General features: G+C 49.5%; 6 protein-coding genes across 6 annotated transcripts; 2 read left to right on the top strand and 4 right to left on the bottom strand.

Annotated features, from left to right (window-relative positions):
- Positions 1-228: 228 nt before the first annotated feature.
- Positions 229-1,980, bottom strand: N7532_004133 (sugar porter family MFS transporter; the record flags this gene model as incomplete). Its single annotated transcript, XM_056616627.1, has 4 exons — positions 229-607; positions 661-1,444; positions 1,500-1,825; positions 1,883-1,980. 4 exons carry the CDS (start codon positions 1,978-1,980, stop codon positions 229-231), a joined length of 1,587 nt encoding a protein of 528 aa, XP_056476984.1.
- Positions 1,981-3,621: 1,641 nt separating this feature from the next.
- Positions 3,622-5,302, top strand: N7532_004132 (glycoside hydrolase family 32 protein; the record flags this gene model as incomplete). The annotated part of the gene is made up of 2 exons (XM_056616626.1): positions 3,622-4,014; positions 4,082-5,302. 2 exons carry the CDS (start codon positions 3,622-3,624, stop codon positions 5,300-5,302), a joined length of 1,614 nt encoding a protein of 537 aa, XP_056476983.1.
- A 3,047-nt stretch (positions 5,303-8,349) lies between these two features.
- Positions 8,350-10,296, bottom strand: N7532_004131 (beta-N-acetylhexosaminidase family protein; the record flags this gene model as incomplete). The annotated part of the gene is made up of 1 exon (XM_056616625.1): positions 8,350-10,296. One exon carries the CDS (start codon positions 10,294-10,296, stop codon positions 8,350-8,352), a length of 1,947 nt encoding a protein of 648 aa, XP_056476982.1.
- Positions 10,297-11,607: 1,311 nt separating this feature from the next.
- On the bottom strand, positions 11,608-12,538 carry N7532_004130 (uncharacterized protein; the record flags this gene model as incomplete). The annotated part of the gene is made up of 3 exons (XM_056616624.1): positions 11,608-11,903; positions 12,013-12,383; positions 12,435-12,538. The coding sequence occupies 3 exons, from the start codon at positions 12,536-12,538 to the stop codon at positions 11,608-11,610; spliced, it is 771 nt and encodes a 256-aa protein (XP_056476981.1).
- A 282-nt stretch (positions 12,539-12,820) lies between these two features.
- N7532_004129 (uncharacterized protein) lies at positions 12,821-13,571 on the top strand (the record flags this gene model as incomplete). The annotated part of the gene is made up of 3 exons (XM_056616623.1): positions 12,821-12,907; positions 13,022-13,374; positions 13,430-13,571. The coding sequence occupies 3 exons, from the start codon at positions 12,821-12,823 to the stop codon at positions 13,569-13,571; spliced, it is 582 nt and encodes a 193-aa protein (XP_056476980.1).
- A 276-nt stretch (positions 13,572-13,847) lies between these two features.
- On the bottom strand, positions 13,848-15,147 carry N7532_004128 (TauD/TfdA dioxygenase family protein; the record flags this gene model as incomplete). The annotated part of the gene is made up of 4 exons (XM_056616622.1): positions 13,848-13,970; positions 14,026-14,159; positions 14,221-14,953; positions 15,010-15,147. The coding sequence occupies 4 exons, from the start codon at positions 15,145-15,147 to the stop codon at positions 13,848-13,850; spliced, it is 1,128 nt and encodes a 375-aa protein (XP_056476979.1).
- Positions 15,148-15,562: the final 415 nt, after the last annotated feature.

Raw genomic sequence — 15,562 nt, 5'->3', positions numbered from 1 at the left:
CCCAGCCTTTGCACAGGTTAAAGCGGAGACAAACACAGGCCTTACTAGGTGAGGCTCAAAATAGTCTTTAAAACGAGATATATCGGGCAAATGCATTCATCAGATAGTGCGCTACCTATTCCTTGGATCCCTCGAGATTGGTTCTCATGTGTTGTGAATTCCCGATATTCTCCAAGGCCAAAATAAATTTGTTCGCTGTCTCCATTCCACAGTTCAAAACCACATAGCTTAACTTGTCTCTTCCGTACGCTCATCATGGTTATGACTGACGGACCCCTTTTGTTCAACAATCTCCATGAAGGTCACAGTCGGTTTCCAGCCAACGGATTTGCGCGCACTGCTGACTTCGGAGTACAGCTCATCTACTTGCTCTAGGGTAAGTCCCTTGGTCTCGTAGATCATGAAGTAAACGAAACCAATACAGAGAAAGCAGCATCCGAACCAAATGAAGAAAATCTTTGACTGCAGATTCGCATTACCGGTACCGTAATTCACCAGGTACGGGGTAGAGTAGGCGATAGCCCAGTTAAGTAACCAATTAGTGGCGGTGGTCATGGAGAGTGATTTGGCTCGAACCTTCAAAGGGAAGATTTCGCCAGTAACAACCCTATATCATTAGATTAACTTTTGTTTGTAGCAAAGGGACTAGGGCTTACCTACCAAGCAATTGGTCCCCATGATGCAGCAAAGAAGAAAATGAAAATACAGATGAAGGCAATCGCGGCACTCTGTGCCGCTTTGTTGAGCACAATAATGTTACCAGCGGCATCCTGAGTGGTGGTCGTTGTTCCCAGTACGGCAACGAGAAGCTGCGAAACACACATGCCGATGGCACCTAATAGCAAGACAGGTCGGCGGCCCCATTTATCAATAGCGTAGAGACCAGGGACAGTTGAAGCCACGTTGACACAGTTGGTAATCAAGCTGATGATGAACTCGTTCTGGAATCCGGAGTTCTTGAAGAACTGCGTACCGTAGTAGAAGATGAAATTAATGCCAGTCAGTTGCTGCAGGGCTTGAAGACCGCAACCAGTGAGCAACCTCTTTCCAAGATTGCCTTTGAAACATTCGAGATAGCTAGGCTGCCCTAATCTCATCTCGTATTCATGGTTTGCTTGAATCTCAGCAAGCTCCTCTCTGACTGCGGGATGATCTTCAGGGAGACGGCGAAGTTTCGCAAGATTCTGAGCGGCTCTTTCAAAGTTGTCCTTTTTAATTAGGTAGCGGGGAGTCTCGGGCAGAACCAGCATTCCGATAATCAAGACGATAGCCCAAGCAAACTGGACTGCAATCGGGATACGGTAGGAGCCGGTATCATTCCGGCTGTGAGTCGAATTGTTGACCACGGAAGCCAACAGTAGACCAATGGTAATGGCCAGCTGGTAGGAGCCGACAATAAATCCACGAATCCACTTCGGTGCGGTCTCTGACTGGTATAGAGGAACTATAATAATGATACCAGTCAGTGAAAAGCAGCACGAGAGAAGGCGTAAACATACTCAATGCCGAAACCAAGCCCACGCCGAAGCCAGCAAAGAATCTACCTGCGAGGAACAACGGAATTGCAGTGGCAACTGTCTGTAATATGACGCCGAAGATAAAAACCCAGCTAGAAGCAATCAGACCCCATCGACGACCGATAGTGTCTCCCAGAGGAGCTGCACCAAGAGCACCAAAAAAGGTTCCGGCCGAGAGAATGGAGACGATGGCAGAAGACTGGCTAGATGTAACATTGAGATGACCAGTAGCATCCCGATAGCCCGTGGAGAAAAGTTCTTGCCAGTAGGGCATGGCAAGAATGCCACTGATAGTCCCTGTATCATATCTTTGTGAAGAGAGATGTCAGATGCAATCAATAACTGTGGTAGTTTGAGAAGCTTACCCAAACAAAACACCACCAAATGCGACGAAGGCCGAGATGGCAATGGCTGGCCATGATGCGCCAGCCGTGCCGTCAGGATTCCTAAGTAAAATACCCATGGGGCCTAGTGGAAGAGTAGAGTAAATTGGACAGCCGTGGAACACAAAGTAGATGAATCAGAAGAAAAAAAAAAGGAGTCTCGAGGGGAGGCCAATCTGCATCTTATACTTACTTCATGGCTGAGAGAGCGATAGACTAGCATCTAACATTTCAAATGTATGAGCAGCGAAGAGGATTTTCCAGACCGGGTTTCAGCAATGGCACCAATGACCTAAATGTCGGGCCAATCGGTTATGTCGTATATCTGCGAAATTTCGCCGATCACGCCCATCGGGCGTTCATTCGGCCTTGAAAGGGTTTCTGTATAGCAGTCCGAGCCAAGTCGGACCAGCCACCGGACCAGCCACGTCCTGCTCAGTACAACCTTACGCGAAAGCTAGAACGTGTTAAGACAAAACTGGCGAGTGCGAACGCGATGATTCAGGGGCCTTCCGGAGCAGTTGGAGCAGCACCACAAGCGCCCGTGGGCAAGATGTGGGTGTATGATTTAATCAGACGCCTTCCAGATGGCCTATACTGGGTGAAGCAGAAGCCAGCGGAGCGAGAGCGTACGGAAGGCTAGAAGGACGGCTCCATTAGTCTTGGAAGAAACGCCTACAAACGCGCCGGTGGTGGAGACACTGGTTCAAACGCCTATTAATATGGCAGAGGCATCAAAATATTACTATAGTCCGAACTTCCCCCGGCGAATTACTGTATATATGACTGCGAATAGCTTCAATTGATCATTGGGAACGGGATGTTCGTTGGGATCGGGGGGACCAACACCCGAAGCGGTGTGGGTCAACTACGGGACTATTATATAAATGCGGAGATGCGGGGTCCAAGTCTGGGGCACCGTAAGCACTAGCTCCGCGGGAAGTGTGGAAGAATCGGCCACGAAGGTTGGTCCAGACCGAGTGATGCAATGCACAACACGACCCTAAGCGCATCGGGTTGCTCGGTGAGGTCTTGCTGGTATTAGGCATGACTCAGGTATATTCCGTAGGTGAAAACCCCTAACTTTACTAGGATAAATGTTAACAAACGCGGGGTTTTGACGCCTAGGGAGATCACCCGAAGCTGGCCCGATATATGTCCGTACTCGGCAAATATCTAGCAGTTCTATCGGAACGATCAGGCACCTAGTACGGATTAATAATCGAGTTATTTGGCTGGTAAAACGAAATGTTTACCCCCGTGGAGAGATACATGGCTATACAGAGATGCCATGAGAATCTACAAAGTATCTTTTCCAGAGTAGATGATGAGAACTAGCCCCTTCTCGAGAGCCGTAAGGTCCGAAGAAACTCCTAAGCCCCCAGAACTCTGAGATTAATTCTTTTGACTTCTCAAGTATCATACCCGCCATTGGACAATTTTTGGGGTTAAGGTTTGAGTTTCTCCGAAGAAGACCCAGAGCGATGGACTCCGTGCGTCGGTTAGGTGAACGTTTACCCGATTTACCTTGTTGAGGACCTACGACGCATGAAGAGCAAAACATCGACTTTCTCCAGATGTGGTCCCCGTGGGGAATGGGGAATTTGGAGAATATTATGTGCCTGTGGATCCGAAGCTATGGGCTCATATATATAGTTACGTAGCCGTGTCGTGAAATTTCCAGTGTTTATATTTCTACAGTGAATCCTCATACATACACTATGGTTCGTCTCACCATAGCCCTCGCGGTGGGTCTTTTGGCGGGCATCGCAAATTCTTTCAACTATGACCAGCCCTACCGTGGACAATACCATTTCTCGCCCCAGGAACATTGGATGAACGACCCCAATGGTCTCTTATATCATGATGGGACCTACCATTTGTTCTTCCAGTACAACCCCGGCGGTATTCAGTGGGGTAACATGTCCTGGGGCCATGCCACCAGCAAGGATCTCACCCACTGGGAGGAGCAGCCCATTGCCCTCCTTGCTCGGGGATATGGTGGCAATGTCACCGAGATGTACTTCAGCGGAAGTGCGGTCGTTGATGTGGACAACACCAGTGGATTTGGGAAGGACGGCAAGACCCCTATGGTCGCCATGTACACCTCCTACGTAAGTACATCCTACCAGCAAATGATACCTAGAGTGAAAAGATGACTGACTTACTTCCTCTTTACAGTACCCTGTTGCGCAGACCCTGCCGAGTGGAAAGCTCATTCAGGAGAATCAGCAGGCTCAGTCCATTGCCTACAGTCTTGATAATGGTATGACCTGGACTACGTACGATGTAGCCAACCCAGTCATCTATCAACCTCCCGCCCCATACCAAGATCAGTACCAAAACTTCCGAGATCCCTTCGTGTTCTGGCATGAGGAGTCCCAAAAATGGGTCGTTGTGACTTCTCTGGCCGCATTGCACAAGCTCGCAATTTATACTTCCGACAACCTCAAGGACTGGGAGTTGGCGAGTGAATTCGGTCCTTACAACGCGCAAGCCGGCGTTTGGGAGTGCCCTGGCCTTTTCCAGCTGCCCCTTGATGGAGGAAAGTCCACTAAATGGGTCATCACGAGCGGACTAAACCCCGGCGGTCCCCCGGGTACAGTCGGTTCTGGAACCCAGTACTTCGTGGGCGAGTTTGACGGGATCACTTTCACACCCGACGACGACAGTGTGTACCCTGGAAACGCGACTGCCAACTGGATGGACTGGGGCCCAGACTTCTATGCCTCAGCTGGCTACAATGGCCTCGCCGTTGACGCCTACGTCCAAATTGGATGGATGAACAATTGGCAGTATGGACCGAACATTCCCACCAACCCCTGGCGCAGCGCTATGTCCATTCCTCGACACCTGGCCCTCAAGACCATCGGTACCAAGGCGAGTCTTATTCAGCAGCCCCAGGAAGCTTGGTCTTCTATTGTGAGGAAGCATCCGGCCTACTCGCACACCTACAAGCATGTCCCACAAGGCTTCGTTAACGTGGGCACTACCGGAGAGACGATCAAGATCGACTTGAGCTTCTCTGCTGCTTCGACGGCTTCGAAATTTGCCATCGCCCTTCGAGCCTCCGCAGACTACACCGAGCAGACGCTTGTCGGTTACGACTTCGTCAATAAGCAGATCTTCATTGATCGCACCAAGTCTGGAAACGTGTCATTTGACACGACTTTCGCGAGCGTCTACCGCGGGCCCCTCGCACCGGGTGTCAATGGCAAGGTCAAGCTGACCGTCTTTGTTGATCGGTCTAGTGTGGAAGTCTTCGGTGGCCAGGGTGAGACTACCCTGACGGCTCAAATTTTTCCAAGCAGCAATGCGCTTCACGCCCGGCTGGTATCAACTGGAGGAGCTACTGAAAGCGTTAATCTCAATGTCTATAATGTCACCTCGACTTGGAACTAGTAGCGCTGATGATTCAAAACATGGCAACTTTTCAAAAAGGAACTATGATACACTTCGAAAGTTGAGATGGATACTTGAATTAGAAATGGAAATAAATGTCTCTGGCTGCTATTCGCATTGATTATCACACCGTCTCCAAAAGGCCAGCACCCCCAAATGGTCCTATATGGCGTCTGTTGAATTGCAACACACGAAAATAACCTAAATTGAGTGCTATTTTGCGCTAGGACGCTTTTAGATAGTAATCCCTCCTAAACTTTAGCAGTGCCTTGTGTAATTCGTGTTAGCTAGCGCCCCCACCTGGCGGTGAGGGTGCGCCTTTTATTAGGGACCTGCCGAATTAGCTTTTGACACTGTGAGCGTTGATGTTTCTTATGTCAGGGTTGTAAAATAAGAGAATCAATAATCGAATCATGATCAGATGATATGCTTCGCATGGATGGAAATTGTCTTTATCAGATATACAGATTCTCGCTCTACGCAGTTGCTTCCTCTTTGGCAGAACAACATGTGCTACGGAATGGCAGCGATGGATCTACCGAGAAAGTTCGGATATCTATCAAATCAAGATGTGTTCGCCAATAACTATTTGTGGATATCAAGTGAGTGCGGCAACGGTAGAAATCACAGCAGCTTTGCAAACCCTGTTCAAAAACTCCAGAGCAAGGCCATACCTCTGCGGGCTGTAGATTTTAGTCGTTAATTGACTTCATGCGCAGAATCTGTACAACTTTCTACAAGAGCGGCTGATTGCTGGTGCCCTTCGTACTGACTGTGTTGAACGGACTGCGGCGGCGCCGAGGTGGGTCAGGTAGATTCGGCCAGTGGGGACTGGGCAGGAGACAGGTCGGTTAATCTATCTGCCCTGGTTAGCCATGTGGGCCGTTGGTGGACTTTTTCCTGCTGACCGTCTACACTGATCTTGATGTTTTCAGCTCTTGAGACCCTTATCTTTAAGAAGGCCCTCGGTTCTTGGATGTGCGCCCCTGATGATCGTACGTAATACGCCATAAACTATGTTCATGTTGAGCGTACATACATCAGGTACTCACTTAGTCACCACAGTCACCTGACTCTGTACCTCTTCTCTCACTTCCCACGCTCTCTCTTCCTTCCTCTTCTCTCTCTCTCTCAGATAGCAGAAGATAGCAGCAGATAGCCAATACCACCTGCTTCTCACCCGTTAACGATCATCCTGTACATCTCACACTCTCACGTTCGTTTCAGGGCATGCGGGCGGGTGCAGGGTTCATTTCAGTTCTTGATTCTGGATGCTTTGTGCCTGTTCAGATTTCTAGCGCCCGAGACTCAGGTGGACGCCTTAACTGTGCAGTTAACTCAGGGGCAGATCTTTAATTGCCCCCTCAAAAGTAATATCTCAGCCACATAAAACATTGGTCGACTTTAAGCCCCACGGAGAGCCCTGCTGCTGAAAAATAGATGCTTAGCAGATTACGTAGGTTACTACTTTATTGGTAGGGTTTACGAGTTTTTGCTAGATCGAATTTCTTGAAGAACTAAAACTCTCTCGTTGGGAAGGCTACCTGTCTACTAAGCAAAAACACTTGAGAGTACACAAATAACAATATGAGGCTAAAAAAAGCCCTGGAGACTGGTCCCACGTATATCTTTGAGCACCTAGAGGAATGTATTAGTGTGACCTGCCGTGAGCCCTGACCCCAGGCGCCTGGCACTTGTGATCCATACACAATAATCCACTGTATCTATCCTGGATCGAGTACTTGATCGACGAAAATGATCAGAAAGGCCATCAAAGCTTTCAAATGGCCCATAATATGAGACAAGATACATCTTGAACAACAAGGCAAACACGCAGCTTCACAGTCGTGTCTATAACACGTATCATCCAAGTATCACCAGCAACGAGGCTCATTCCAGCAATGTCCACTTCGCCTATATAGAGGGTGGTTCTTCCTGCCCTGAAATCTTCATCAACAATCTCATCAATCCAAATATTTTACGAGAAACCATTCCCTCCAAGAAACGAACAATATCGACATTTATCATGCAGTTCACTCGCCTCACTCTTGCCTTGATGATCAGCCTCTCTCTGGCTGCTGTTGCTCCCGCACCCGCCGAGCAAGGTACCGATGCCGCACTTGGCTGCCCTCACAGATGGAAGATTTGCGGAGTTTGTTGATGACCCCTTTGCACCCATGCCTGTGTTCTATTTATTAATACCGCGTTAAGACCTGCAATGGTAGCTCCTGCAAGATTGCGGGCGCTAACTAGTAAGTCCTCACCCAGGTATGATCTAAATTACTACTAACAATCTTTTCAAGCTCCTGTGTCTCGAGAACTAGCGTGATTGTTATGGAGAAATCTGCTTTATTCGCGACGATTCTAATGTGTGACAGTGTGAGTGTTGGTATCACCAGCTAGGTACTGTGTACACAGTTAAGTGGACAGTGTGTATGCTCCAAAGCAAAAGTCAATTCTGTTGATAGATGTTGATAGATGTTCAGTCTAGTTGGAAAAACACCCCTAGATCCCACACGCCGGCCTTCGGCGGTCACAACACCGAGGCCACAGCCCAGCGCAAGAATGCGTACCCCAAGCAAGGGATGTTATCCATCGGTCGCTAGCAGTGGGTCACAGCCAGTTTGTTCTGACAGGAGAATATATCCCGACAGTGAGGGACCTGGTGGTGGTGATGGAGCCCTTTGCGGTGCCACTGGTGGCTTTGGTCCCAGACTTGCCCTGTCAAGGCTAACTAGGCGACTCAAAGAACTTTTGAAAGGGATTCGTCAGTGATGGAAATGAAAAAAACATCACTGGGGTGTTCCTGGTCTGATAGAATTCCTTGTTACACACTCAGGAGTGTGTCTGTTTCGACAAGCCACTTGGGTTCCATCGCTCATTCAATGCGATATGTTGACGACTTGCAAATTCCTTCTCATTGAAAACTTGAAGAGATGACATGGAAGTTCGAGGGACGTATATTTCTGCAATTGATTATTTACATTCTTCCACCGCTACCTTTCGTTCTCACATCCCCATTCCCACGCCTGATATTTTACCCACGCCTACTCTCCCTTGTAGACGACAGTGGCATTACCCAAGAACCATTCAAACACCCCATCGCCGGTAGTCGGTGTAATCGAATTAGGAAGGTCCTTCCCATCGTCGTCGCGATCATCAACAGTCGTAGCATTCGTCTTCGTCACCCATTCCTGAGCAATATTGAACTCGCTATCCGCCTTCTTCTTATTCCCATTCGCAATCGCATTAAGCATAGAGATCAAGTGCTGGCATGCCTTAGCCCACTGCATCGCAACAATCGACCACGGCTCCACGTCCGCGGCGAATCCCTTCATCGCCATACTGGGAAGGACATCCGGCAGCGTAGAAATAAGAGCAAGACGAGTTCGGAGAGCCGATTCGGCATTGTGATACTTGGAGGACCCATTCCGCGAGGCCCAGAAGGCGGCAATGTCACTGCTCAACTGGGGCGCGTAGACCTCGGGCTCGCGGTATGGCCAGTTCTGGTTGAGATCGACGAAGGCAAGAAGGGCGTTGTGGACGGTTTTGTTGGTGCCGGACAGCTCCCAGAGGATTGCATCCATCGATTTGTTTGCGTCGTACTTCGGCCCGTTCCAGGTGTAGTCGGCGTAATTTGCGAGGGCGGGCATGGAGGCGTAGGCCTGTTCCATTGGATTGGAGGTGAAGCCGAGGAGGTATTTGTATAGATTTGGGGCGCGGCCGGTTAATGGGTTTAAGAAGAGACGGTCTCGGTTGCCGTCATTCACGGGGAAGTTGTCCCATAGGAACATCTTGTCGGTGACGTAGGTTTTGTCGGCGCGTTGGACGCTTGTGTCGTTGATTTGGTCACTGAAGACTCCCTCGCCGGTCCACTGAATGCTGATGTTCTTGTTCAACTGCGTGCCGAACTCTTCTTTGTAAGGATCCGGTGCGCTACCGGCATAGTTTGTGGGAACCGTCTCAAGGTCCTTGAGGCCCTTTGGTTTGATGTATTCCTTTTGAATGCGGTTAAGGTAGTAGGCCTGCGCATCGGCCAGCCACTTGTAGTCGTTCGCATTGCTACTGCCCGTCTTGTTCCACTTCCGCTGGTCCGAATCGCAGTGCAGCTTCTCAGGGATATCATCAAAAGCAATGTAGAAGCTGCGGACACCGAGATTGTGGGCCTGGTTGAACTTGGTGATGGTCGCGTTGAAGTCCGAGTCGGATGAGTAGCACAGGTCATTTCCAGGTGACAGAGCAAACGTGAAGTCAACGTGGTTGGTATTGGCAGTGCTCACGATCTCCTCCAGCTGCTTAAGATCATCGCCTTCATAGAGGGTGCGCCACTTCGCGCGGAGGAGCGGGTCATCCTTAGGCGTGTAGATGTAGGTATTCAACTTATGCATTCCATAGAAGACGAGCTGATCGAGACGCGCTTGGTGCGACCAAGGAACACCGTAGAACCCCTCGATGGAGCCACGGATGGACATGAGAGGCCAGTCGCGCACCTTGATGCCGGGCACATGCTGGCCATCGACAAGTTGACGGAGGGTCTGCGACGCGTAGAATATTCCGCGTTTGTCGACTCCATTGAGCACAATGCTGGGCTGGTCCTTGTATTGGCCTGATGCAAGGACGTATCCATCGGCGGTGAGGCCGTTTGCAGATTTCCCAGCCAGCGCTGTAGCAATTGCGGCCGCCGCTGGGTTTCCCGAGCCGGTGCCGATGACGATCTGTGTACCATGGCCACTTGAGTAGGATGAAAGGACGGCTTTCCCGCCAGCAGAAGAAACAACCGATTTAATTGCTTTAATCGTGGCTGCATCTGTGTCGTTGCCCGTGACGATGGTCACTGTGCCGTCGAGCGAGACCCCCTTGCCGCTCGATGAGATCTCTTGAGGAGAGGGCCATACCTCCGGCAGTTGATGGGTTGGCGCCGCGATGGCCGGTCCGAGGGCGAGAAGGCCGACAAGAAAGGCTCCCAGGCGTTTCGAGTTATGGGGGTACATCATGGTGAAGTGTAGGTGTGGGGGTACAAGATATCAAAGGTTAGGGGCGTGGTAGTATTTATATCGATCCACGAGGTTAATGTTTACGACCCCTTAATAGGTTTCGGGAAGTGTTACATTTGATTGCCAATAGGACTTATTACGGTAGGATAGCACTTCGTAGGCGTTAGAGAGAGACCAAAGCCAGGGGTGACATTCGAGAACAAAGTTCCGTTTCGCCTATCCTACTTTATCTCGCGTGTAACGTTGCGATCGCCAAGCATGAGTTTGATTTTTAAAAGTGGCTAGAATCGTAGTTTAATAGCCAGAGTCTATACCTTCATAAAGTATCGAATGGGGTTGTGTCGGCACTGGGGCAGATGGAAATTGAACATTTAGTAGCTGGCACCCTAAGTCGATAATTTTCATCTGATGGTTATTGACCTCTTGTCTGCTCATCTTGTTTTATGTAAAGTACATACGGATCGACTACCGTTAAATGGAAAAGATCAGCCGTTACATCTTCGCTTAACATTGATTGCGGGCCATCGCGACGAAATGCGGGGTGTCGTGCTGAAGTCAACATTCCCCGCATTCTTATCAAGGTCGCATTTCATAGCGGCTAATATTGAAGCTATATACACCAGAAGTTGTGGCGATTGGCGGAATTAGCCGTGAAACATTAAGGCCTGCTAAGGAATGGCTAACGATGTGTTGAATCATTTCGGCTATAGTATAGCTTATTGTTGACGGGCGTAGCCTCTTCGGACGCGACTCATAGTATACAGTTAGTTATACCTTGGATCAGGTACAATGCGACTTTATTTCATTATCACCTAGTTGTGAGCTATCTATCGCGGGCTGGAGTCTGCAGCAATCTTCGCTATCCCAGCTTGGCCAACTGCATGTTCAAGTTACTTAACCGAGCTCTGGTACTCTTCCTGAGTAGACAGGTTAACCACAATAACGTAGAGCACATCCTACTGTAGCATCTTTTTGACGATGCGTCTCTTGGCATCAGGATCTTGGTTAACACGGTCGAGGAAAGAGTTTTTGCGCTGACGCATCTGAAGCTCGCGAGCTGTTTGCACAATCACTTCAATCACGGTGCCTACTACAATCACGGTGCCTACTACAATCACGGTGCCTACTACCGCGCAAAAAGTGTTGGGGATTGAGCCTATGATAGCTCCTGCCAGCACAGTAACTTCAATCCACCCCGAAGCCTATGCATTTAGTTAGAGCCATGCCAAGACGAAATGAAAAAGACTGAACTGAACAAATGCTCACCTTGTTCACATTGTTCAGGTCTTTGACAAATCCCAAGGACACTTCCTAACTAATTCCACTGTCGGCCAAAACTGGAGCATAGGCCCGAACGAATCCGCGATCCCTCGCCCTGGGACGAGCCTGAGGAATGATGACAGGACACTGGAGTCGCTGTGATTCTTGAGGAGGCGGGCCTGCCTTGGCAACGAGGTCACGAACAAGTCCATCCCTCCACTTGATTTTGGCATCCTCTGGCTCGTTTTCCGAAGGTAATGTGCCCGACTCTGCTTCACTTGTTTCAGGCTCCATTTGCTCGGCCATGTCATCAATCTGCCATACCGCTTCGTCCTGGTTGAGATCGTCTATCGAATCGTAACTATGTTGGATATGCCTCGTAACCCCGGCATTATGTAGCGGGCTGTCTTGAGAAACACAAGGATCGATAGGTTGGCGTTGACTGCTACTCTCGACGGGTAGAATCCGCAGGGAGCTCGGCGTACTCTTGAGCATCGTTCGCGAGCGAGTCGGCGGACTTGGAGGTTTTTTTGGACGAGCGATCGCGGGCGACATGAATATCTTCTGAAGTGTAACCAAGGCCCGAGCTCAGCAGCTTGACCACGAAAGCCATATCTGCTGCCTTGAATATAGACTTGGCTTTTTGGAATAGAAAATGGGTCAAGCCTCGAGTAGATGCAGAAGGGTAATTCTGCAGAACAGACGGGGAGCCATCTTTTATATCTGGCCCCCATCCTAAAGATAGAGGCTCTTCAACTAGCCTTCTGGAGCTTCGGTCGTCGCCCTGATCCCCGATTCCGGCAGGAAGCGCGAAGAAGACAGCCGTTCTACGCAGCTTGGGGCCAAAATTAGTCAAGAGCTCTACTAACAATCACTACCGAGTCAGGATAATATCAGTGCCAAGCCTCTGGCCATCCACAGCAACCCTCTCGAAGTCTCCACCGGTGCCGCCGATCCTCGCACCTTCCAACCACTTCAGCATGGCTTGCCAACATGCAGGCTGCGGATCATTGCTCAGAAGAGTATATTCCTTGGCGGCAGTGCTTCATACTTTGAGCCCTGCGATAACAACCCGACCTTGAGGAGACAATGCTAGTCGCGAAGCATTATAAAAGCTCTCTGCTCGCCGGGCATTTTGCTACTTTCGATCATATTTCAATCAGTATCTCACAGTCATCGGCTTCCAACAATTCCAACAAAAAACCCAGTTTGCATACTCAGCAACATCCCAAGAACTACTTGTCTTTCAAATAATTTCTACGTCATGTCGCAATACGGTCCTACCTCCATGGAACAGCGGCCCCAGCCCTACGCTCACCAGAGTCAACCACAAGGCCAATATCACCAGCCGGTAAGTACGATAGAAGGCGGAGACATGGCTCATATTGCCTCGCGAAACGTTTGCTATTGTTTCATTCATGATCTGTCATTGTACCAACAACAGAGTACTAACATGAATATACAGCCGCCTTCATCTGCCCCACCAGAGTACAACCAGCAGGCCTATCCTCCCCACCATGACCATCAGGCGCAAGGCCAGTACTATAATGGCCCTGCCTACGATCAACAAACCGGACAGAACTTAAACCCGCCTCAACAGCAATATCAGCAGACTGGAGCCAATCTTTCATATTACAACGGGGAGCAATTCTCAGACCCGAACGATCGCAATGCACCCGAAGGCGAAAAGGGTCTTGGCTCGACCGTTTTCGGAGGAGCCGCTGGTGGATTTATGGGTCATAAGGTGGGAGGTGGATGGGGCACCGCCGCAGGTCCCGCTCTTGGGGCTATGGGCATGAACATGGCAACTCATAAGATGTAAGTGTGATTTCTAACGAAACATCTTTTGCTATGTTGCTAATGAGTATTCCAGGAAACAACAAAATACTTCACCCACACAGCAATATGTAGCTGCGCCTGTTGCCGGTAATAACGGCTTGGGTATGGGCCTGCTTGGACGTCGTGGAGGCCTAGGTATCGCCAACCGCCGACTTGCCCGCAGGGGATTGATCTAGAGGATATTTCTGGATGCTGTCGCTACATGTATTTTTCGACTCAACCATGGCGTTAGAATGTGACTACTGGATCTGGTTCAACGATTCTACCAAAGCATGATGATATCCACTATCTGTCTTTCTTGTATTTTCCTCCTAGTATTATAATCGAAGCGAGTGCATTATCTAACTTATAGACAATTTAACATCACAAGAACCAGCTATTTCTCATGAGACCTTGGTAAATTACCATATCTCATAAAAAGGGCATTATACTGACTTTCACTGATCCAAAATTCATGCTGCTTCTGCCAAATAGGGCGTTTCATACGGGCGCTCGGCCTGCGGTGTGATGCGTGCCAAATGGCGACGCTCTCCGGTAGTCCAATCAACGATAGCGGAGTGAGCAGTGACACGATTCTATGAATTTGTGAGTTTGTTACCCCTCGGCTATTCTATTCAGGGAAATACTCACGTCCCAAACAACAACGGTCTTGGGTGCCCAGCGAATACGAGCTTGATAGTCAATACCGCGCCCAACATGGGCTAGCAAAAAGTCCAGCAGGGCGTTGCTCTCTTCTTTTTTCAGCCCGACAATACTGCGAGTGACTATCAATTGTGTCAGTGCCTCAGTTTATCTGGGTACGTATAGGATCATGGAACAACTTACAGCCACCATTGACAAAAAGTGCCTTCTCTCCAGTGACCGGATGAGTCCGGACAAGAGGATGCTCATTCTTCACCGGCTCTCGTCGTACCACACCTCCACGGTTCAAACTGAACTCAGCCTGCTCAACACCGGAATGAACAGCCTTCAGTCCATGGAGCCGCTCCTTGATCGCTGGAGAAAGCCGATTATAGGCCACCACCTGGTTCACAAAAACAGTGTCTCCGCCCACCTCGGGACCGTCAAGTAGGTATAGGAAGGTAGTTCCAGGCGGCTGCTGTTCATATGTGACATCCGAGTGCCATGAGACGCAACTGTTCTTTCCTGCAAGGTACTCGTCAAGCTCCCAGGCGTTGTTGTTCCGATGAACCAGATGAATCTCAGGATATCCTTCCGGCGACCCGCTGGTGGGGTGGATATGGTGTCGTCCGAAATATCCACCAAAATCCAGGGCCTCTTGAATTGACAAGTCGGCAAAGTCTTGGTCTCTGAAAGCGACAACCTTGCGTTGAGCGACGAGTAGAGCCAACTGGTCTTTTCCAGCCGATGTGAGTTTGCTGAGCTGGACACCTGTGACTTCGGAACCGATCGTTGGGGTGAGCCTTTGGATACTCGAGCCTTCTTCCAAAAGGTCTTTGAGCGAGGGATCGGCATCCTTGCCGTGTTCAACGTGGTTGAAGGGCTCTAGAACGGAATATTTCTCGCCATGATCCCAGGTTGGAAGGTAGTTTGGGTACTAAATGATTGGTGAGGTTAGCCACTGAGAGTTGGCGCCGATGTAGCATAACGTACACTAGCAGTAGTCTTCTCAAGGCCGCCTTCCTCTTCGATAACTCTCCGTACTTTGGGCTTCGAAGTATTATCGTCGGGATTTGCTTTGATGGGTACAACGACCTCTGTGGTAGGAACGTCGGCGATAGACGGCACCATTTTGGCTTCTCAATTTGACTTAAGAGTATGGATAATTCTGCTCACAGGGTTAAAATCTGCAGTGTCCTTTCGCTGTAGCTTAAGTTGCAAGCCAGCTTAAGTATCCCAGGATGACTTTTGCACGCCATGTCGTCTCAAAATCACGTATTCATCTTAACACTGATTATACGAATGTACATAGGATGAAAGGCGTCATTTGATGTTGTCGGGCTGTTATTGGGCATACAAAGCACGTTGCAAGCACCCTGAGACGGTGTTCCGCGCCATAGGGCTTCATAGTATCACATCATACCTAATAGCCCGGACGATCGTTACCCGGAACGCGAGCTCGAACAATAACAAGCTCTGAATTCAATGCCTTGGGGGAAAGGGGAGACCCTTGATAGATTGGGTCTCAGAGACACAAAGATATGAC

Source organism: Penicillium argentinense (genome assembly GCF_028826775.1).
Source record: "Penicillium argentinense strain IBT 30761 chromosome Unknown utg000004l_segment0_segment0, whole genome shotgun sequence".
NCBI lineage: Eukaryota > Fungi > Ascomycota > Eurotiomycetes > Eurotiales > Aspergillaceae > Penicillium > Penicillium argentinense.
Note: the sequence above shows the minus strand (reverse complement) of the source record. Positions and strands in the feature narration are given on the sequence as shown.